This window comes from Asterias amurensis, chromosome 14 (genome assembly GCF_032118995.1).
Source record: "Asterias amurensis chromosome 14, ASM3211899v1".
In the NCBI taxonomy this organism is placed as follows: domain Eukaryota; kingdom Metazoa; phylum Echinodermata; class Asteroidea; order Forcipulatida; family Asteriidae; genus Asterias; species Asterias amurensis.
Genome location: NC_092661.1, coordinates 18887671 through 18908969, shown reverse-complemented (window position 1 = coordinate 18908969; position 21299 = coordinate 18887671). Strand labels below are relative to the sequence as shown.

The window sequence follows — 21299 nt, the reverse complement described above, 5'->3', positions numbered from 1 at the left end:
TTGGTAGTTTAACACCAGTTCTAAAGACTCATTAAAGCAAAAGTTGAAACAAAAGGTAAATGGCAACTGGAAATTTCCATCTCAAAGTTTCAGGGTTACTGTTGTGTTATTGTTTTCATTTCTTTTTATGCACCATTTCAATTCCTAAAACCATTTAAAAAAAAATCAAGAAAGCTCCCATAAATGTTACCATTCATGATGTTCTTTGCTTTACGAGGTTGTTTTTGTTAACCATGGTTTGGAGATTGTTATAAATTCACGTCATCCACTTAGTTTTCCCTCGACCTGATAATCCATTCATCCCTGTGTTCTTAAATCAGTCTCTACAGAACAGCTCCGATTCTTTTACCACATCAACTTGATTCTAATGTTTCCTGACCATGATAGTCAAAAACACTTAAGTTGCCCATTAATTGCACTGCACAGATTAATCCAATTTCCTTCAAACCCATCAATTTTGTTAAGCGTTTTTTCCAGTTGTCATTTTTTGGACGATAGTCTTCAGGAACATCTAGGAAGTTGTTTATGTTGAACCAGTTCCTGGTTTGACAAAACATTACCTGTTCTTTTGCTAAGTCAAGATACATGAAGAGAAATTTCTTTTTCTTTTTGATAAAAAAAACAGAAGAAACAAAAGAAGTCACAAATGTTTGCAATCCTCGAGACAAACAACTTCCCTTGTTATAGTGAGTTCAGGAGGCTACCAAAAGTCAACTTAAAACTATTATTGTTAATAGCATTGAATACAAGGAATTTGTTATTTTTTACAATTTATCATAAACTGATTGTTAATTCATTGAAAACGTTTTTGATATTATTCGTCATTAAAAAAGTTTAAAAAATTTGTTGACTGAAACCGTTTCTTATTTCAATAAAGTGAAGGTACGTCATTGGTCTCTTGATTAGTTCACTGTACTAGACCCAGTTTGAATATTCTAGAACGGTGATATGGTAAAAATTTGTTGAACATTTTGTTTTGTGAAAAACAAGTTGGCAAGAAAAGTGTAAAATACGCATTGATATAAGAGTGGATTCCATTCAGATCAGCTAGTGCATTTGAAGTAAATTGAAAGTTTGAACTGAATTATGTCTGGTACCTTGCCTCGTCCTGTCACAAGTGAGTGCAGAATTTGAATTCCTCTGACTACGTTAGTGTTTCTAACATGGTTCCGAGAAAGCTTGTGCATTGCAACCTCAGCAATGTGTGTTTCATTGTTTCATCTCACTTGTAAGTAAAGCCTATCCCCAACCATGAGACAAAGCGACTCTGTATTTAGTCCAAGGAATTCAAATTCAGCATTCACTTGTGACTGAGCAAGGCATATAAATATTTAAGTCTGACTCGTGAATGGGTTATTGTTACCCTATTTTAAGTTAACCTTGCAAAAAGAAAAAATAGATTGTGACACGTGATGTACCCATCTCTATTTTTCGTTCCATATTTTATTATCTTATTTAGGTATATAATATTAGACATGTCCTCACAAAATCATACAAATTGGCACAAAATCCTGACTATAAAAACTCTTCCATTGAAATGCTCAACTAAAACAGAGTATCTACCCATGGGAGACTTTTGGGGACACTAGGTGGCAGCAGATCGGATAAATCCATCTTGGAAATGTGTGCATGCTCAGAACAATGGAAATATACCTGGTGCAACTAGTGTCCCAGATCTCCCCCCACCCCCCCATTATTTCAATTCCATTCTTGACCTGTTATATGCATAACGGTGTTAATAACATACAGACCATCTGCCCTTTGTTTAAGATTAAACTAACCTCATCAGGCAAGCAATTCTTGTTTTGCATAAATCAAAAATAACATTTGAAATGTGATTTTTTACCCATGATTTCACTCCCAATTCACATTTATGTGAACAACAAGCAGACATTTTTTTTGTGCTTTGAGCCTCAATTTGATTAATTGGGTGGATATAGAAATGATTGCACAATGATCAAGTTCAAATGTGTTGTATGTAAACACATTAAATATTCATATTTCATACAAGGTGATCTTAAATTCATCAGGAATAAATAGGTAAGTTCTTTGTACATATTTAATACAACTTTATCCATATTCATGTATTCAGATCTGAAAGTTTGACAATTCATCAGGGATGTTCCTGGCATGACTGATAGGTAGGAACCATGTACTTAATATACATGTATGCTTCATCTCCACCGTATTGCTCCAGTGTACTCAAAGTTTCTTCGATCAAATCACCAAGATTTTCACGCTTTTGCTGACTATACTCAATGCCGTCTCCCAGATTTACTAGAAATTGAATAAACATACAAAAATCAATGTACATCATTCTAGTATTTGAACAACAACAAAAGTGTCAAAATTAAATAACTCCCTGTGTAAGAAGAGATGATTTTTAAGGGCTTTGTCAGTGATTACATGCAAGCAACTGCACTACATGAAAAGGAATACTTTGGTAGCACAAGAGAGACTTTCTTGCAAGTGTCTTACTACCCCTATGACAATTATGTGTAATGCATTTTCTTCTTGGATTGCATGGAACTGTATTATTTGAGTTTTACCCTCACATTGATTTGGGTTCAACACAACTAAAATTGTCTTGGTCTTGGACTTGGTAAAATATAGGATCTAACCTGCCTCTAGCTACTGGGCAAGCTCTGTGGTCTTTTTTTTATTTTGTTTTAACTCGTAATTTAATTATAAACCAAAATATTTTACTTTGTCATAAAACATAGGGGGAATACTTTGTCATAAAACATAGGGGGAAAAGGAGACAAATGTTGAAAAGGTTTGTGTAAACAAATTTTGAATTTTCATTTCTTTTTAGAAGAAGGGTGACTATGGCATAATACTTACTGTTTTGATTTTTAAACAAGTTGAGAACTGGGAGAATATGCCTGTAATACGGAACCAGTGCCTCACCAACCAAATCAGCTGATTCAACTAAACAATTGAGAACCTTCAAGCTGGTGCATACAACTTGCTTATTCCTGGTGTTCAAAGCCTCTGTAAAAACAAGTAAAAACAAAAGAAGAAAATTTAAGTCTTTACAATATTTTGTTAGTATAAAGGCAGGGTGCACTTTTGGTGCTTTCTCCATTAATGACCATTTAACAACTTGCACTAGTGGGAAGCTGTTGAAGACAGTAGACACTATTGGTAATTGTCAAAGACTAGTCTTCTCACTTTGTGTATCTTAACATATGCATAAAATAACAACCCTGTGAAAATTTGAGCTCAATTGGTTGTCAAAGTTGTGAGCTAATAATGAAAGAAAAAACACCCTTGTCACACAAAGTTGTGTGCTTTTAGATGCTTGATTACGAGACCTCAAATTCTAAATCTGAGGTCTCGAAATCAATTCGTGGAAATTTAAATCTTTCTCGTAAACTACTCCACTTCAGAGGGAGCCGTTTCTCATAACATTTCATACTACCAACATCTCCCCATTACTCATTGCCATGTCCGGTTTTATGCTAATAATTATTTGAGTAATTACCAATAGTGCCCACTGCCTTTAATGTATAACATTGTTTATAGAAATGACCCCCTTTGGGAAGTCATGTAGTTTTAGGGTAGGGACCTTTGCAATTCTAGAGCAGTGTCTTACCAACTAGACTACCAAGGTTGCCCGGTAGCTAGAGGCAGTTTGAATCCTATGTTTTGGCAGCGGGTACCGCAACGATATAAGAGATGTTAAATTTGCATCGGGATAAAGAATATTGCTATGGTACAAAAAAACAAAACAAAAAAACATTGCAGTTAAGTTCAATCTTAGCTCTGTGTGAAATCGAGCCCAGATCTCCCCCCCCCCTGCACTGCAACCCCGCCCCCTACAGGGACTGATGAAGCTTTGTTTGATTAAATGTTCCCATCACGGTTAGTAGGGTGTTACCTTTTATTGGGATAATTAACTGCGGTACAACAGGTAATATTTTGGTCCCTCCGTGTTCCAGGAGGTCACTGATTCCCTGGTAGGCAAAGAATGAATATGGATGCTCCATCTCTGTCAATCCATCGAAGAAAACTGGAAGGAAGTGATGGTAGTCAAGTGTTTCAATCTCCACCTGGAAACGGACAATAACGAGTCAGGTTAGTTCGGGAGGAGGGTATTACGTTATCACAACTAGAGTCAAGCAGTCCTCTTTGTTTGATAAAGACAAGTTCTGATTCCTTTCTCGGCTTCTTTTTTCATAAATTCATTAAGCTTGTTTTACTAGGAACTTCCCCAAATGGAAAAAGTAAAAACATAAGTAACATTTAACAAGGTTTCTTTGTGAAATTGATCAATTTCACATATAGTTTTTTTTAGTAAGATTTTAAAACACAAGTTATCAATCCATTTATGAAATTATTCTATTAGTATTACAGTTTTATTTGAACAATTAGTTTGAATAATTATGATCTTTTTTGACAGTACACAGTAGGCCTACCTTCCATATGATCTTGTTTCCCATAGAATCATGTTTGAGAACAATAGGCAAATCTCCTCTGTCATAAAGTTTTTTAAACACACTCGGCTGTGCCTCCCGTACCCGAGTCGCACCCGCCGGTGGCGGTCTCGTCACTCCGTTATCCTGCTTCCATTTGGGAATCAAACAAATTCCCGATGGAGAACTCATTTTGGGAATGACTGTCAAGGGGGATTAGGGTAGTAAACAAACACAATTTCATTTTGATACCTTTATTTCGAAGGAAATTGCGCGCTGTTTTATTTGGACGCGCTGCGTCTTTTTTCACTCCGTGCTGTCAAAAATATTATATCGCCCTCTATTGACTCAATTTGTTTAGTCCCTCCAACAAATCGTTATACCGCCCTCTGTGTTACTTTGCAGACAGCGGGTCTTTCCAGGAAAATTAAATGGCCGGAGCACATGTGTGTCTCTAAGATCCTGCAAGATTTGTAAACACAGTTTTGAAGAATTGCAGAAAATACTCTCCCAGTTGTACTAGTCTTTCAAGAACTTTCACCGCAGAATTTCGAAGAAACATGAAATTAACAAGGTGAGGTGTTAAGGGGTGTATTTTTTGTGTAATAATTATGGTAGTGAAGTTCGGAGGTTTTGGTGCAAATGTTGGCAGTAATTATTTTCGTCGTGGTTGAAGACCGTCCGGTCGTGTGTCAAGTACGTCATTAAATTTGGTATCCGACGAATATGCTTTGAAAAAATGTCCGCATCTTGTTCACTACTTTTAGACTAGCTACTATTACAGAGGCATATATCTTCAAATGCATTGAACTAAAGCCTTCAAGGTATGTTTGGCAAGAATTTTTGTTTATGAATTCATCACTCTGCCCTTGAAAAGTTTAGCTAAACATAAACTTTCTGTGAAATCTGAGAAGGAAAAAAAATTTTTTTTATCGAAATTGTATTCTATTGTTAACATGATTGTAGTTGTCTTGTGATTCTAACATCTTTGATTTTATAGATTTAATGTTATGTTTCCAATTTAAAATTATTTTATCCGCAATTGGTAATATTTACTTGTTGTGGTTGCAGGGTGAGACGATCTACATTTGTATGGGGTGTTAACATTGAGCTAAGTGTAGCTCTCCACCCTGGATGTAAAGGAGATTATAATACTACTAACTCCTCATCATGAATGATGTCATCGCCATTTTTGCTCCATTCTATACAAGTAAGACTTCTAGGAGACATACGCCTTTTGGCGATAGTTATTTTTTTTAACTTTTATGCTCTCCTGGGCACCCCACTGTTGTTTTACTTTGTTTTCTTAAGTATGTTTAATGTATGTACATGTGCTTGTAAATGTGATTGCCGGAATAAATATTATTATTATTATAAGACTTCTTAAGAGCAAGGGACTGTAAATATCAAACCATATTGAGTTGAAATGTCTCATTAGAGCGCCACCTATTGGCAGGTATAGGAAAGGCATGTCACTTATATGGGCACAATTACCACCACAGCATTCTTCCTACAACTGTGACGAGGGGGAATAGTTGTTGTAGGATTCTATATACATGTATATTCAAGATTGCGCAATTTGATGACAATTCCATACAGGTACATATATCGATGAAGTTCATGATACACGTTTTTGCGATCCCCCACTTTACCAATGGCCTTGAAAGGGCCCTTAAACAACTTGTTTTGAATCGCCCTTTGTGGCCAAAAGATTGATTGTTTGCAACTTGTTCACTTGGTTTATGAACATTACTCTAATCCTTGATAAGTTTCAATAACGTTTACAATTTTGTGCAGGTACACCCTACCTCCGAAGTTTGTCATCACACGCTGGTCTCGCAGGAATCAAAGTGCTCAATCTCTATTGCGTGATTTATTGCACACGCACAGTTTTGTGCAACAGTCAAATGGCGCAAAAGTGATGGCGCCCTCTGTTGCCCAGTCACGTTAAAGAATGAGACAATCAACTCAATATGCATAGGGTGGCCACGGTAAAAAAAAAAAGATTATCTTCTCTTAGTTTCATATTTCATGGACCTTTGCCCAAAACTAACAAATGCAGGATAAATTTTTAACAAATAACTTTGTTGCCAAGTTGCATCCCATTTAATGTTCCAAGGTGGTTTTGCCATGTTTTTTGCTCTTGGGATTAGTGAAATTTGCCTATTTTCAAGGCAAAGGTACAAACAAAGGTAGTCGAAGAAAGGATTTGAATTTACTTCAGTTTGTCACAACTTCATGAGAGTGGGCTTATTTTTGGACATTATGTGACTTGTGACTTGACTTTACTTGCAATTTGACTTGTGACTTGACTTGAGCAAAGATGACTTGCGACTTGACTTGACTTGAGGAAAAATTACACTGCACAGTTGGTCGGCCAACGTAAGTTGTCCCTAGTCTTTACTCCCTTGGCTAGTGGACATTGTTACTACAGTTGGGGACTGTCTCGAGGCATTGCCTTGGGGTGGCGGACAGGAACCTTCCAAAAGAGAGATACCATGGCCCTCTTGAGAGCGTGTTGGGCTGGGATCCCTGGACCCTCACAAGTAGCCCTGGTGTTGGTTTCATGTCATCATGGCGCAGTGTCCTCAAATGAGGACGTTTGAATAACTCATTAACGGATCAATTAAAAAAAAAAAAAAATCACATGACTTTAACTACCCGATTTAAATCGACAAGCAAAATTTCTTTTTTTTTGAACACTTAGAAAATAAATTGCGCATTAAGAGAGGGTTAATAAATAAACCTTACCTCGATGAATAGACCAAATTTGAATCTAAAATAGATTGCTTGGAGTGGTGTACTTAATTAAGAGTATGAGTCCATTGAGAAATCACTATTGCATTAGAATTATTCTCTGTTCAGTAAGAACAAAGCAAGACTAATGCTAGAATAATTGCTTTATTTTACATAGGACCCTACTGCAAGGTGGCCTTACAACTGCATCTCCTAAGGACCGCTTGTCACCCACAAAGCAGCTCCTCAGTCAACAGTGTCAGTTCGTCAACAAGGTCTGAATGAATGAACCCAGGGAGAGGCACGCTCTACTGAATGGAGGGCTGATATGTATATGTTGAGGTAAAAATAAACTTTCTTAGCAAAAATGTTTTGTTTGATGCAACTTTAAAGAAACAATTTTTTTTTCCATTTTGGGCCCAAGTTTGGATAATTTGCTGGAATTACCCCCTGTGATTGTTAAAAAAATTTGATTTGATTAAGCTGCTTGACTTGCCCCTTGTGTTTTTTGTTACAATTATAGGCCCAAATTTGATAAACCTGGGTAAGTCTAGACTTACCCAGGTTTTTTTTTTCTTCTAAATTTTAGGCCCAAATTTGATAAACCCTTCAGTTTTGTTCAATTTGGTGCCCCCCTCAAAAAAAAAAAAAAAAATACATAATAATAAAAATAATAAAAATGAATTTGTTTTGCAAAAATTTGATTAAATTGCTGGACTTACCCCTTGTAGCAATCTTTGTATAATGTGTGAATCTTTGGTTTTTATTTCAGGAGTTCACTCATCTGAAGACAACTCCTCATTTTATAAATCATGAAGAAGTTCACCTTCAGAGAAGTCAGCCATCTACAACTACAACTTTAATCAGAGGTAAGCTGTGTATTTATTTTACATTTTAAATGACCTAGGTTTGGATTGAATATTTGGGAAGAGGTTACCTTTAGAAATACTTCCCATAAAACAAACTTTTCTGTTTTAAGGGAAAAAGTGAAGCACCTAAAAAAGCCTATAGTAAACAAGGTTATCTCGATCAGAGCTGAGGGACATTAGAAAATGTTTTTGTCTTTTCATGCTTCATTTGAATGAAATCAATTGAAGGCATCGGCCATGAAGGTAAATAAATTGTAAACCAAAGATGATTCTGGTCTGAACCTATGGGGACTTATTTGAATCACAATGGGTAGTTCATTTCTTTTGGAATATTTTAGTTTGGCACAAATGTAAGAGAATTTATGTTCAACCAAGGTAAGGGCTAACCTTATACATGACTCTTCCTCTGTTCTCTGTGGTTTAATACAAAAGTGAAATGATGCAGGGCTACCTTAAGGCCGGGTCACACAGGCCCCGATAACGAGAACGAAAAACGATAACGATAAAAATGCACGCTCGCAATTGGTTGAATTGCTCCACGCAGAATACGCCCACGCTCATTCAACCAATCGAGGGCGTGCATTTTTATCGTTATCGTTTTCGTTCTCGTTATCGGGGCCTGTGTGACCCGGCCTTTACTCAATGCTTCTTAGTTTTTAGTCAAACCTTTTTGAGAATTATTTTCATGATTGATTAACTATGCCAATCTTTTGTCTTGTCTTTCAGAAAGCTGCTCAATTGACATCAACTACACGTACATTTATCATTAGTACAAGAAATGTCTGAAATGAGAGTCAAGGAGCTGGTAAGATTGGCATTAATTATGGCCATCCATAATGATTATTATTTTGGGGAAAAATTCCAGATGGAGCCACCACTTTTTCATTTGATATGAAATAATATATTCTCTAATTTACCTCAATGAGATATCCCTTTTTGTAAAAATGAGTGAAAAGGTAGTGGCGCCATACAGAAAGTTATCAAGTTTTGTTCATAGTACAGGGAGCAAAAAGGGGAGGTGATGATATAATTTAAAATAAATGTTGGTGGTCTTGAAAAATTCTATTCTCTTTACAACCTTGATAACTGTGACCGTTCTGGATGACTGGAATTAGTTAATCTTTAGAGAAATTCTATAAAGCAAAATTTATGATCACAAATTCATTAGTATTCATTGTGCAAAGGGTTTTGGTGTTATAAGAAAATTTTAAACCTAAAAGATCACTTATTTAAAGTCTATATACTAGTATAATCCTCCTAGCTGCGGAATTAATTCCTTCTGAATTCAAGAAAATATTGTTCAGAAGATCTTAACAAAATCCCTGGTTGCTTGTTTTGGTTTCCACAATCAAAATAAGCCAAATATGAACATGCAAAAAATCACTGAAAAACATTCAGTTAGTTCTCATTGTTTTCACTAAAACTGTGACCTAGATGACATTGGTTTTTATTGTTCATTGTTAAACTAGAGGATGGGAGTTAATTTATTCTTCCAAGAATCAATGATGTACTTTTCATTTAAGTTTCATCAGAACTTAATCAAACCCTACACTCAAATAGAAAGAGTTTTTATTTTATTTGGGACAAATGCTTATTTGTCTTGTAATAAATTAGTATCGACTATTCAAAACTCTTGGTTGGAATATGAAACACTTTGTAAAACACGTTTGTGTAAATAAACAGCTATCTCTTATTCTTTATGCCTGGTGTCAGAAATCTAGTAAACCAATTTTAGTTGCCTGTGTCCATTTTTAACATGTCAAGAATTTACAATCTTCCCCTTAGCAAACACTACCCAAACCCCATCCAGTCACTTCATCCCATTACTTACCACCGAGCTGAAAGAGTGAAACTTACTAAGTACAAACTTCCCCTTAGAAGACACTACCAAAACCTCATCCAATGTCCAGTCACTTCATCCCATTACTTACTATTGAGCTGAATGAGTGAAATTTACCAAGTACAAACTTCCCCTTAGAAGACACTACCAAAACCTCATCCAATGTCCAGTCATCTTATCCCATTACTTACTATTGAGCTGAATGAGTGAAATTTTCTTAGTACAAACTTTCCCCATAGGCCTTACCTTGTCCTGTCCCAATACCTAGTCATTAGACTCCTGTGCCTGCTGTATACATAATGCACTGAGCCAAGTTTAGAAAATTTACTAAGTACAAATTTATTCTTTATATATTAGAAACGAACACATTTTGACGGGGGGACCCGATCGCTCAACAGGGTAGACCGTGCGTTAGGAACCAACTGACCCAGGTTCAAATCCAGTGGGTGTACGCCGAACCTGAGGTCCGAGCTTAGGAAACTAGAATAAGAATAAGAAAAAGAAAAAGCTTCTTTTGCTAAAATTTAATTTTTTCAATTTAATTCATTTTTATAAAAAGCCCAGAGTTACACACAGGGGAATTGAACCCAGGACCATAGCGTCTGGAGTCACTGAGTCCTTCCACTGGACCACGAACTCCTCTTAAGAAAGTTGCATCTGACGTTAATTAAAACCCTTAGAATGGACACAGGCAATGAAAAAGAAAAAGAAAACACAGGGGGAATTGAACCCAGGACCATAGCGTCTGGAGTCACTGAGTCCTTCCACTGGACCACCAACTCTTCTTAAGAGACTGGTTTCCGACGTTAATTAAAACCCTTAGAATGGACACAGGTAATGAAAAAGAAAAAGAAAACACAGGGGGAATTGAACCCAGGACCATAGCATCTGGAGTCACTGAGTCCTTCCACTGGACCACCAACTCTTCTTAAGAGACTGGTTTCCGACGTTAATTAAAACCCTTAGAATGGACACAGGCAATGAAAAAGAAAAAGAAAACACAGGGGGAATTGAACCCAGGACCATAGCTTCTGGAGTCACTGAGTCCTTCAACTGGACCACCAACTCTTCTTAAGAGACTGGTTTCCGACGTTAATTAAAACCCTTAGAATGGACACAGGTAATGAAAAAGAAAAGTAACAGAGTGGGGTTTGAACCCAGGACCATAGCGTCTGGAGTCACTGAGTCCTTCCACTGGATCACAAACTCCTCTTAAGAAACTTGCATCTGACGTTAATTAAAACCCTTAGAATGGACACAGGTAATGAAAAATAAAAATAACAGAGTGGTATTTGAACCCAGGACCATAGGGTCCAGAGTCACTGAGTCCTTCCACTGGACCACAAACTCTTAAGAAACTTCTATCTGACGTTAATTAAAACCCTTAGAATGGACACAGGCAATGAAAAATAAAAATAAAATGCAGGGGGAATTGAACCCAGGACCATAGTGTCTGGAGTCACTGAGTCCTTCCACTGGACCACCAACTCTTCTTAAGAAACTTGCATCTGAGGTTTATTAAAACCATTAGAATGGACACATGCAATGAAAAAGGAACATTTACAGAGTGGGAATTTCCTGATTATCAACTTTATGAAATTGGCCTCTGGACCACAAAAGTGGGCTTTGCTGTTGTGTTTAAACCATGGTTCTATTTCTATGGTTTAGACTTAGAATTACCTGGTATTCATTTCACATTATTTTGTCTACTGTTATAGAAACCCACTCATGAAACCATGTTGAGCATTGATTAACTGGACATCAATCTGATAATCCATCCCAAAGAACTCAGCCTCGTCAACAAAGTGGTAAGCACCACATATGCAGCTTCTAAGGACATCTTGCCTTGGAATAATTGTCAAAGCTAATGTGCACGTGACAACCTGTTGTGTTACATTTGTGATGGTGAAAAATTGGTAGAAGAATTGTTGCTACAAAAAAACTATTTGCGGTTAAACTTGTGAGCTCAGTGTTTTTTGACCAGAAAAAACATGCATGGGCTTTTGAGCAAGGAATTTGGGTTAAAAAGACTACAAGGGGTTAAACTTGTTATTTTGAGCAATTTCTGATCATTTTGTTTTTTGATTTTGGGGTTGAACAAAGAATTGACTAGAGTGGGAAGCCATACAACCGACGGCACCCCCGAACAAAGATATTGACAAAATAGGGACACCGCCAATATAGGGCTAGATAGCTCAGTTGGTAGAGCGCCGGCACGTTAATCCGGAGGTCGTTGGTTTGAATCCCACTCTAGTCAAGTCTTTGTTCAACCCCAAAATCATTTTAAAAAATGTACCCAGTCAGTTTCCCTTGTAGTTCATTTTGTTTTTTGGAATTCTTTTTTAAAATGGGCCTTTTTGAGCCAGGATTTTTGGTTTAAAATACTGCAAGGGGTTAAACTTGTTCTTTTGAGCAATTTTGGATAATTTTATTTTGGCAAATTTTTCAAAATGGGACTTTTTGAGCCAGGATTTTTTGTTAAAAATACTGCAAGGGGTTAAACTTGCTCTTTTGAGCAGTTTTGAATCATTTAATTTTTTTGCCAACTTTTCAAAATGGGCCTTTTTGAGCCAGGATTTTGGGTTAAAAATACTACAAATAAAATTGTTATTTTGAGCAATTTCTGATCTACTTTGTTTTTTGGCCAATTTAAAAAAAATGGGCCTTTTGAGCCAGGAATTTTGGTAAAACAATACCAAAACAATATAAAAGTAATTTTGGACCATTATATTTGTTGGCCAATTTTTAAAAATGGACCTTTTTGGGCCATTAGTTTTGATTTAAAAAAAACTGTTGGGGGTTTAACTTGTACTTTTGAGTGATTTCGGAACACTATTTTTTGGCCAATTTTTAAAAATGGGACTTTTTGAGCCAGGATTTTTGGTTAAAAATACTGCAAGGGGTTAAACTTGTATTTTGGAGGGATTTCAGACCATTATATTTTTTGACCAAATTTTAAAAATGGCCCTTTTTGAGCCAGGATTTTTTGTTAAAAATACTGCAAGGGGTTAAACTTGTTCTTTTGACAATTTCGGATCATTTAATTTTTTTGGCCAATTTTTAAAAATGGGCCTTTTTGAGCCAGGATTTTTGGTTTAAAATACTGCAAGGGGTTAAACTTGTTTTTTTTGAGCAATTTTGGATAATTTTATTTGGGCCAATTTTTCAAAATGGGACTTTTTGAGCCAGGATTTTTTGTTAATATTAATACTGCAAGGGGTTAAACTTGCTCTTTTGAGCAATTTCGGACCATTATATTTTTGGGCAAATTTTTAAAAATGAGCCTTTTTGAGCCAGGATTTTTTGTTAAATTAACTGCAAGGGGTTAAACTTGCTCTTTTGAGTAATTTTGGACCGTAATATATTTTGCCAAATTTTAAAAAATTTGGCTTTTTGAGCCATGAATTTTGTTTAAAAAAATTGCAAGGGGTTAAACTTGTAATTTTGAGTGAGTTTGGACCATTTTTTTTTTAGGCCAATTTTTAAAAATGGGCCTTTTTGAGCCAGGATTTTTGGTTAAAAAAACTGCTACGGGTAAAACTTGTATTTTTATAGCTATTTCGGACCATTATATTTTTTGGCCAATTTTTAAAAATGGGCCCTTTTGAGCCAGGAATTTTGGTTAAAAATACTCCAAGGGGTTAAACTTGTTCTTTTGAGTAATTTTGGACCGTTATATTTTTGAATTCTTTTTAAAATGGGCCTTTTTGAGCCATGAATTTTGGTTAAAGAAACTGCAAGGGGTTTAACTTGTAATTTTTAATGATTCCGGACGATATTTCTGGGCCAATTTTTACAAATGGGCCTTTTTGAGCCAGGATTTTTGGTTAAAAATACTGCAAGGGGTTAAACTTGTTCCTTTGAGCAATTTCTGATCATTTTGTTTTTTGGCCAATTTTTCAAAATGGGCCTTTTTGAGCCAGGATTTTTGGTTAAAAATACTACAAGGGGTTAAACTTGTTTTTTTAAAAGCTATTTTGGACCATTCTTTTGTGGCAAATTTTTAAAAATGGACCCTTTTGAGCCATTTGTAATTTTTTATTTAATTTTTTTTTTAAATAAGTATTTTTAAGCCATGATATTGCTGTATCATTTTTTATAAAAAGTGATTTCCTTACATTACCGGAAGTTAAATCTTGGACAACAATGAATTAAAAAACGGTGGAATGCCATTTTCATTTTTCTGTCTGATGGTGATTTATTCTGCAGCAACTCTTTCTTTCGAGTGTCAACCTAAATTAAAAAACTAACAGTGTATTTTGTTAATTACTTAATAAAAAATAGTTGGAAAGATACAAGCAAACATATAGAAATTAATTTTTCCCGAATTAAAGCAAATTGAGCATATAGTCTTCACTTACTACAACTAATTGTAAAAACTGTAGTTGTAAGTACACCATTCACAAGCGCATAATTTCATCGATCCTGGTAAGGTTAGTAGAAAGCAGGGCCACCACGTGCAGGTCCTAGGATACCAGCCCCATCGTGTATTCGGAGATTGTCAAGGCCATTGCAGCTCCCTTTCGGAGGGGTCCTGTCGTCCACCACCCTGATTGCCAGGGCAGTCCTCTACTACTAACACAGTCCCAAATTCACAGTAGAATCAGGAACTACTCCCTTTTGCCAACCAATTTTGTGATAACACCAGAATCATCTCCCTAAGGAGAGCCTGATGCACCTTTAAGATCAACAACCAACTGTTACCCTGGCCGGTAGTGGGACTCCACATGCCTTGGTCGCATGTGTCCAAGCCCCTTTAATCTAATCGTAACTCCACCCATTAATCAAACACTGCTTTCTCTTGCAATGGTGTTCTAACAACTAGTTAAGTTTACATCAAAATAACACTGAGTCATCTAAAATCTTAAAAAATATAACAGATGTCTTGGTTGTTCATCCAAGATCCCTTGACTAGCAGGATGTCTTGAAGACGTTTGGTGTTCCCAAGCATTGACATCTTTAACACCCTGAAGCCTTCGCTTGCATCAAGCATTTTTGTTGAAAAAAATTGCATAAAAGTAACTTTTTCAACAATATTCTGAAATTTGTGTTTTATAGACACTGGACACTATGGGTAATTGTCAAAGACCAGGTGCAGTCTTCTCACTTGGTGTATCTCAACATTATGCATAAAATAACAAACCTGTGAAACCGTGAGCTCAATTGGTCGTCGAAGTTGCGAGATAATAACAGAAAAAAAAACACCCTTGTCACACAAAGGTTGTGTGCTTTCAGATGCTTGATTTCGTGACCTCAAATTCTAAATCAGAGGTCTCGCAATCAAATTAGTGGAAAATTGCTTCTTTATCAAAAACTAGGTCTCTTCAGAGGGAGCCGTTTCTCGCAATGTTTTATCTACTAACAGCTCCCCATTACTCGTTACCAAGTAAGTTTTTATGCTAATAACTATTTTGAGTAATTACCAATAGTGTCCACTGCCTTTAAAGACACTAGACTCTATTGGTAATTGTCAAAGACCAGTCTTCTCACTTGGTGTATCTCAACATATGCATAAAAGAATAAACCATTGAAAATAATTAGGTACTGAATCTCATACTGGGTCTAAGGGAACACGTTGCCTTGAATCGGTCGAGTTGGTCTTTGAAAATCGTTTGTAACCATTTGTTATAAAATGCATATGATTGAGAGATATTTTAAAAGTAGAATATAATGATCCACACAAGTATCACTCAAAGTTGCATGGTTTTCCGTTTACCTCGTCAAATAACACGGTTGGCCAAATTTTGGACTCCCATAAATGGGCGACCGTGTTTAGTTCGCAAAGTAAAAGGAAAACTTGCAATTTCGAGGCAAATTTGTGTGGATCATTGTACTCTACTTTTAAAACATCTTTCTAACCATATGCATTTTATATCAAATGGTTTCAAACACTTTTCAAAGACCATTTTGACCAATCCAAGGCAACGTGTTCCTACACAAGGCCTGAAGGCCACTTCAAGGTGTGGGGTACAAATTATCTATTTTCCAGGGGCTGTTGCCGCCTACTCTGAAACAGGGTTACCTCCTTTACAGTCCATACGGATGTAGGCCTGGCTGGTAGAGCAGGGCCACTACCTCCCCAACATTATCTATTAAGCGTTTTGGCATGTTACTTTGTGTACACTTACAGTGCTGAAAAATGCCCACTATACCAAAACGAGGATGACTTACTTTAAGTTACTTAAATATCAGCTTCACTGTTGTTGGACATCTATGCTGTCGACACTTTGGCACGTGGTTGATGATGCAAACTGGTGTTTCCCGGACTTCAACATTGTTGACTTGGTAGACCTGCAGTTCTACATATGCAAATAAAATAACATGTTTTGTGTACTCCCAGTGTTATGTGGGTTTTGAAAGTGGGTTTTGAAAAGGCGGGCCGCCCTCCTTAATTTTAGGCTGCCCTGTCAAAGAATTGGCCACCCTTTTAAAGTAATTGATGGCCCTGCCAACATCAACAACAGCCAGCCTTGCAAACAGCTTAGTTGACAGCCCCAGTAAACAGCACAAGTGTGGCATCAAATGTCAACATCAAGTTGGCGCTGTCAGTCCAATCAATAGTCTGGCAACAAGAACGCTGCTACACAAATCACACAGAAGTATAACAGGTACCAGAGTCTGGTTCAAACCAACGAAGTGCGTCTGGTAACCAGACGCACTTCGTTGGTTTGAGCTTTTATGTGTTGGTTTTATTAGACTTTAAATATAATTTTTTTTTTAAAGGTGATTGGTCAGCATATTTCCCCCCCCACAACCCTCGCAATCTTTGCCTTCACACCGAGGGCCGTTGACATACCATTCGATGACGTCAACCACCCTCCCAACAAAAAAGTCTGTGGAGAACACTATTCCCATAAGGATTATACTAACAAAGAATTTCAACAACATTTTCAAAATGGAAACTTCCTGGAGTAAAATCTTTACTTCATCAGAATCAAGTGAATCTTGGCTATAATAATACAAAGTTATGATCCTTGTTAGAAAACCCAAAACCGACATGCAAGGACTACCTACTGTTGCATCAGTGAGAGACATCTACATTTTTGGTGACTGGTAGACATTGCACAGATACTGTGATCTTGTATGTCTCAGAGAGTGACCTTGATGTTTGGTGGATCTCATTGGAGAATGGTGTGTCCTCTGTATGAAAACAAATAAAAGAAATCAATTATTCAAACGTAACTTGTAATTTTATTAAAATGGATCTATTGTCCTCAAATTGTATCAACTTCTGCCGGGCTTCAAACTATAACTACAAAGTGTTATGACAATCAAGTCAGTCTGCCTCAAGTTCCTTTCATTGTAACCTTTTTATAGCCCCATTATTGTTCAGACCAGTGGCCCTAATACAAAAGACTTCTTCAGGGGTTTACTTCTAAGACAATCAGTAAAATCCCTGGTAAATGTTAGACTTCAGTGTAGCCCTCAAATTTAATTGTTCCAACAATTAGTCATTAGGTTTCATAACGACCCGTTATTTCTAACTTGAGTATAGTGATTACTGATTACCAAACCTTTTGTTTTAACTCCCTATGGTAGTCCTCACTTTTGGGAAGTGGACCAGAAATTTAAGTTATCTACAAGGTTCTCCTATCACGAGCTACCTACAAACACCAATGCTTTTGCTTTCAAGCCCCAATTACCAAAGAACTGTAAATCTACATGACAAATCATGAAGTTAACTCAAGTCTTGTGATGGCTTTTCATCAGAAACCTTGAAACTCTAATGACTTCTTTGGAAACTTTTCCTAGAGCTTTCATCATCATACAAAGCACCCAAATTTAGTTTGCTTCTTTTGGTTTCCACTAACACACCCAGCAAGATTCAAGACAATCAATGCATTATTAATTATTTATTAAGAAAGTGCTCTAAAATAAAATCCCAAAATGGTTAAGTCCTGCAAAGACAGTCTATTGTGCCTTAGGCCCTATAGCAGAGATTACTCACTTTTTTGGGCAGCTTAAGGGCAATGGACACTATTGGTAATTGTCAAAGACCTGTCTCCTCACTTGGTGTATCTCAACATATGCATAAAATAACAAACCTTTGAAAATTTGAGCTCAATTGGTCATCGAAGTGGCGAGATAATAATGGAAGAAAAAACACCCTTGTCACACGAAGTTGTGTGCTTTCAGATGCTTGATTTCGGGACCTCAAATTCTAAATCTGAGGTCTTAAAATCAAATTAGTTGAAAACTACTTCTTTCTCAAAAACTACCTTCAGAGGGAGTTGTTTCTCACAATATTTTATACCATCAACAGCTCCCCATTGCTTGTTACCAAATTAGTTTTTATGCTAATATTTATTTTGAGTAATTACCAATAGTGTCCACTGCCTTTAAGATATCTTTGTAGTGGATATAAACACTGTGAGGAATAAAAAAAATTGGAAATCTAGTTTTTTAGTTAACAAGTTGAGGTTGATACTGTGTATGGAAAGCCTGTTGAGCACCACACACGGCCGCTCAGGGCTAGATTCAACCCAGGGAGCTAAACAAAATTAGAGGAATGGTGCCAATAATGCTACAACTTTGTTATAGTTCTCTTAATTAATTGGTAATTGAAGTGTGTGTGGCTGATGGGGTAGTGTCACACTAAGAAAGGTGGACCTCTCAATGCCTTGTTATATTCAAGATGCCTAGCCTAGGACACCATTTCTTTTAGGATAAATTAATTCTACAAAGACAACTTACTTATTGGCAGCTTTAGATATCTTCACAGTGGATGGGTAAACACCGAAGATGTGCATTTCAGGTCTGAGACATCACCTTGCTGTTGTTTAGTATAAAATAAAAAAAACATACCTCAATGAAATTTCTTCCACCCTTTCACCAAATTTGTTTGAGTTCTCTTATTATGCCATGTGTGCAAGGGTCCAAATAACAAGGACCCACAAGGTATCACTCAGTGACTTGTGATATTCATTTCTGGAAAGCTGATGTAGTCTATCGAAAGACTGGGTACTTCTAAAAGCCCATTCAATTATATACATGCTTCTCCTACCCTGCCAATTGGTGGCGCTCTAATGGGACAGTCAACTCAAAATACAGGCTTTGATAGGCTTCACATGCCGTTTATGTTGCAACCTGAATGACACAAACAAACCCATGACCCATGTTTTTATTAACTCTGTTTCAAACTTTCCTACTTGAAGTTGCTTCCCTCAGGCCATGGGGCGACTCTGCCAGTGTCAGTGTCAGTAGGGCGACTTTGAGAGGGGGCAAGTTATGAGTGAGGTGGCAAGTTTTTAATTGTGGTGGTGGGTAGGAGAGGGCGACTTTGTACTAGTGGGCGTTTTTGCCGGGGGCTCGTCCTGGCTTTCGAAGGGAAAACAACAAACTGTCATTGCCTTCCGCTCATAAAACCATTTCAATTGAGAAAAGTAAACAGGCCAGATCTGACATGTATTTGATCAGTTTAATATTTTTCGACAAAAACGAAAGAAGGAAACAAGCAAATCATACAAATAATATGTGGTTGGTGGGACGCTACTTCTAGAAACTAGCCTTATAGTTTCTAGAAGTAGTGGGAAGCATTGCGCAGCTACTCTAGTAGTAGTACTACATGTTCCTGAGCAGACGACTTGATAATTTCTGGAAAAATTGTGCATTTCTAATTTGGAATGAAACATTATTTTCCAGGATGAATAAATGTTTACTTTTCAACACAATACATAGACAAAAACTCACCGTAATAAATATCAACATTATTTGTACATTACGAAGCTCACTTCCCATGATGTTTCCTGATGCAGTTCAGTGCATTTAGTTGTCATCTCTTGGTTGTGCAGACATTTTAGAAAAGGCCGCACATTGCCTCTGCTGTCTGGCGCCCGACTCCTTGACAGCGTAAAGACTGCATTCAAAGTGGATGCGTTAACCCGACTAAAGATGACACGTGTGATTTGTTTTCCACTCTTTCAGCCAATCAATTTCAAGGATTGAGAGAACTTATTATGGGATGTCGCCTTATTGAACAATACAGTAATTAAAACTTCCATATCTGTGTGTGTATACTACGCGTAGTATAGTACACAAATAGTTGGTGGAAGTTTTCATTATAAATTTTAAATAGGGGCCTAGTCTACGTTGTAGTGAAGTTGAACTCGTAGCCGACCCTAGAAAAGACAAATTGTTAACGAGAAATTATAATTGTTTCCCTTTTTTCTTCGATACCCTTCTTGCGCTTGTTGCCGCTATTTATATATCGAATCCTTGTAATTTTTTCAAGTTGAGAGCATGCAGTTTTCATACAGTATAGGGAATTTGTTATTGTGTTTTTCGTTAAATCAGTAGCGACTTTTAAACGTAAGCGATGGGGGTGGGGGGGGGCATTTTGACCTTTCTCCAATAGTTGGAGATATTTGTCTTTTTATCGGGGAAAATTATTGGATAGTGGTATAGCCGCTCATGCCTTGCCCCTTAGACACAACGCCAATCAGCTATACTTAACACCTTCGCCAAAAATAGGGTTTCATCATCAGAAGCTTTCCAGACCGGCTGCAAACTGCCATCAACCCCCTGTAGAATTCATCACTCGTGCCGTCAAGCTCATCTGGCCTTCCCACAGTCCATCATCAAAAATTTACAAGAATCTTAAGTTATTTATAAGAAGTGAACAACTTATTGATGGCGGCTAGAGGCTAAAAATGTATCCAAAATTAAAACCGGAACGAATGGTCGAAACTGCATTTCACTTCCACCAATGAAAGACCGAAGTATATTGAAATGTGGCCCGACAGAGTGGGTGGGTTGGTCATAGGGAATATTTAGTGAGTCATAGGGAATATTTAGTGAGTAAAACAAAGCTTTATATGTTCTATCACATATTACAACAATTTCTTCTCCACTATGTTACCAGTGCTTCAGTCATCAAAAAATCCGTTTCACTTAAAAGGCAGTGGACACTATTGGTAATTACTCAAAATAATTATCATCATAAAACCTTTCTTGATTACGAGTAATGAAGAGGTTGATAGTATAAAACATTGTGAGAAACAGCTCCCTCTGAAGTGACATAGTTTTGTAGAAAGATGTAAATTTCCACGAATTTGATTTCGAGACCTCAAGTTCAGAATTTGAGGTCTCGAAATCAACCATCAGAAAGCACACAACTTCGTACGACAAGTGTTTTTTTTCTTTCATTATCTCGCAACTTCGACGACCGATTGAGCTCAAATTTTCAAAGGTTTGTTATTTTATGCATATGTTGAGATACACCAAGTGAGAAGACTGGCCTTTGACAATTACCAATAGTGTCCACTGGTTCAATCGAAAACCTATAGCATCTTCTTAAATTTCTAGGCAGCACCATATTCACTGTATGCAAATGACCAAAATACCAACTAGACCATCATCTACCTTTACGAACGGCCCTCCTTCTTATTAGTCAATAATTCCAGCCAATATCAGGTTCTGTTCACACCTTTCCACAAC

At 36.9% G+C, this 21299-nt stretch overlaps 1 protein-coding gene and 2 long non-coding RNA genes across 5 annotated transcripts; 1 reads left to right on the top strand and 2 right to left on the bottom strand.

Annotated features, from left to right (window-relative positions):
* Nucleotides 1-201: 201 nt before the first annotated feature.
* On the bottom strand, nucleotides 202-4670 carry LOC139946793 (parkin coregulated gene protein-like). Its single transcript, XM_071944494.1, has 4 exons — nucleotides 4422-4670; nucleotides 3884-4055; nucleotides 2845-2994; nucleotides 202-2277 (listed from the first exon to the last, which is right to left on the bottom strand). The coding sequence occupies exons 1-4, from the start codon at nucleotides 4608-4610 to the stop codon at nucleotides 2114-2116; spliced, it is 675 nt and encodes a 224-aa protein (XP_071800595.1). The 5' UTR covers nucleotides 4611-4670; the 3' UTR covers nucleotides 202-2113.
* A 181-nt stretch (nucleotides 4671-4851) lies between these two features.
* Nucleotides 4852-11966, top strand: LOC139946794 (uncharacterized). 2 transcript variants are annotated; one of them, XR_011787285.1, is made up of 6 exons: nucleotides 4852-4992; nucleotides 5490-5628; nucleotides 7333-7496; nucleotides 7927-8023; nucleotides 8750-8828; nucleotides 11582-11966. It is a non-coding gene; the product is annotated as an uncharacterized lncRNA (long non-coding RNA). The 2 variants fall into 2 exon arrangements; XR_011787284.1 differs by lacking the exon at nucleotides 11582-11966 and having other exon boundaries at nucleotides 8750-9694.
* A 2091-nt stretch (nucleotides 11967-14057) lies between these two features.
* On the bottom strand, nucleotides 14058-19712 carry LOC139947167 (uncharacterized). 2 transcript variants are annotated; one of them, XR_011787325.1, is made up of 5 exons: nucleotides 19554-19712; nucleotides 18558-18636; nucleotides 16878-17003; nucleotides 16035-16162; nucleotides 14058-14837 (listed from the first exon to the last, which is right to left on the bottom strand). It is a non-coding gene; the product is annotated as an uncharacterized lncRNA (long non-coding RNA). The 2 variants fall into 2 exon arrangements; XR_011787324.1 differs by lacking the exon at nucleotides 14058-14837 and having other exon boundaries at nucleotides 15726-16162.
* Between the last annotated feature and the right edge of the window lie 1587 nt (nucleotides 19713-21299).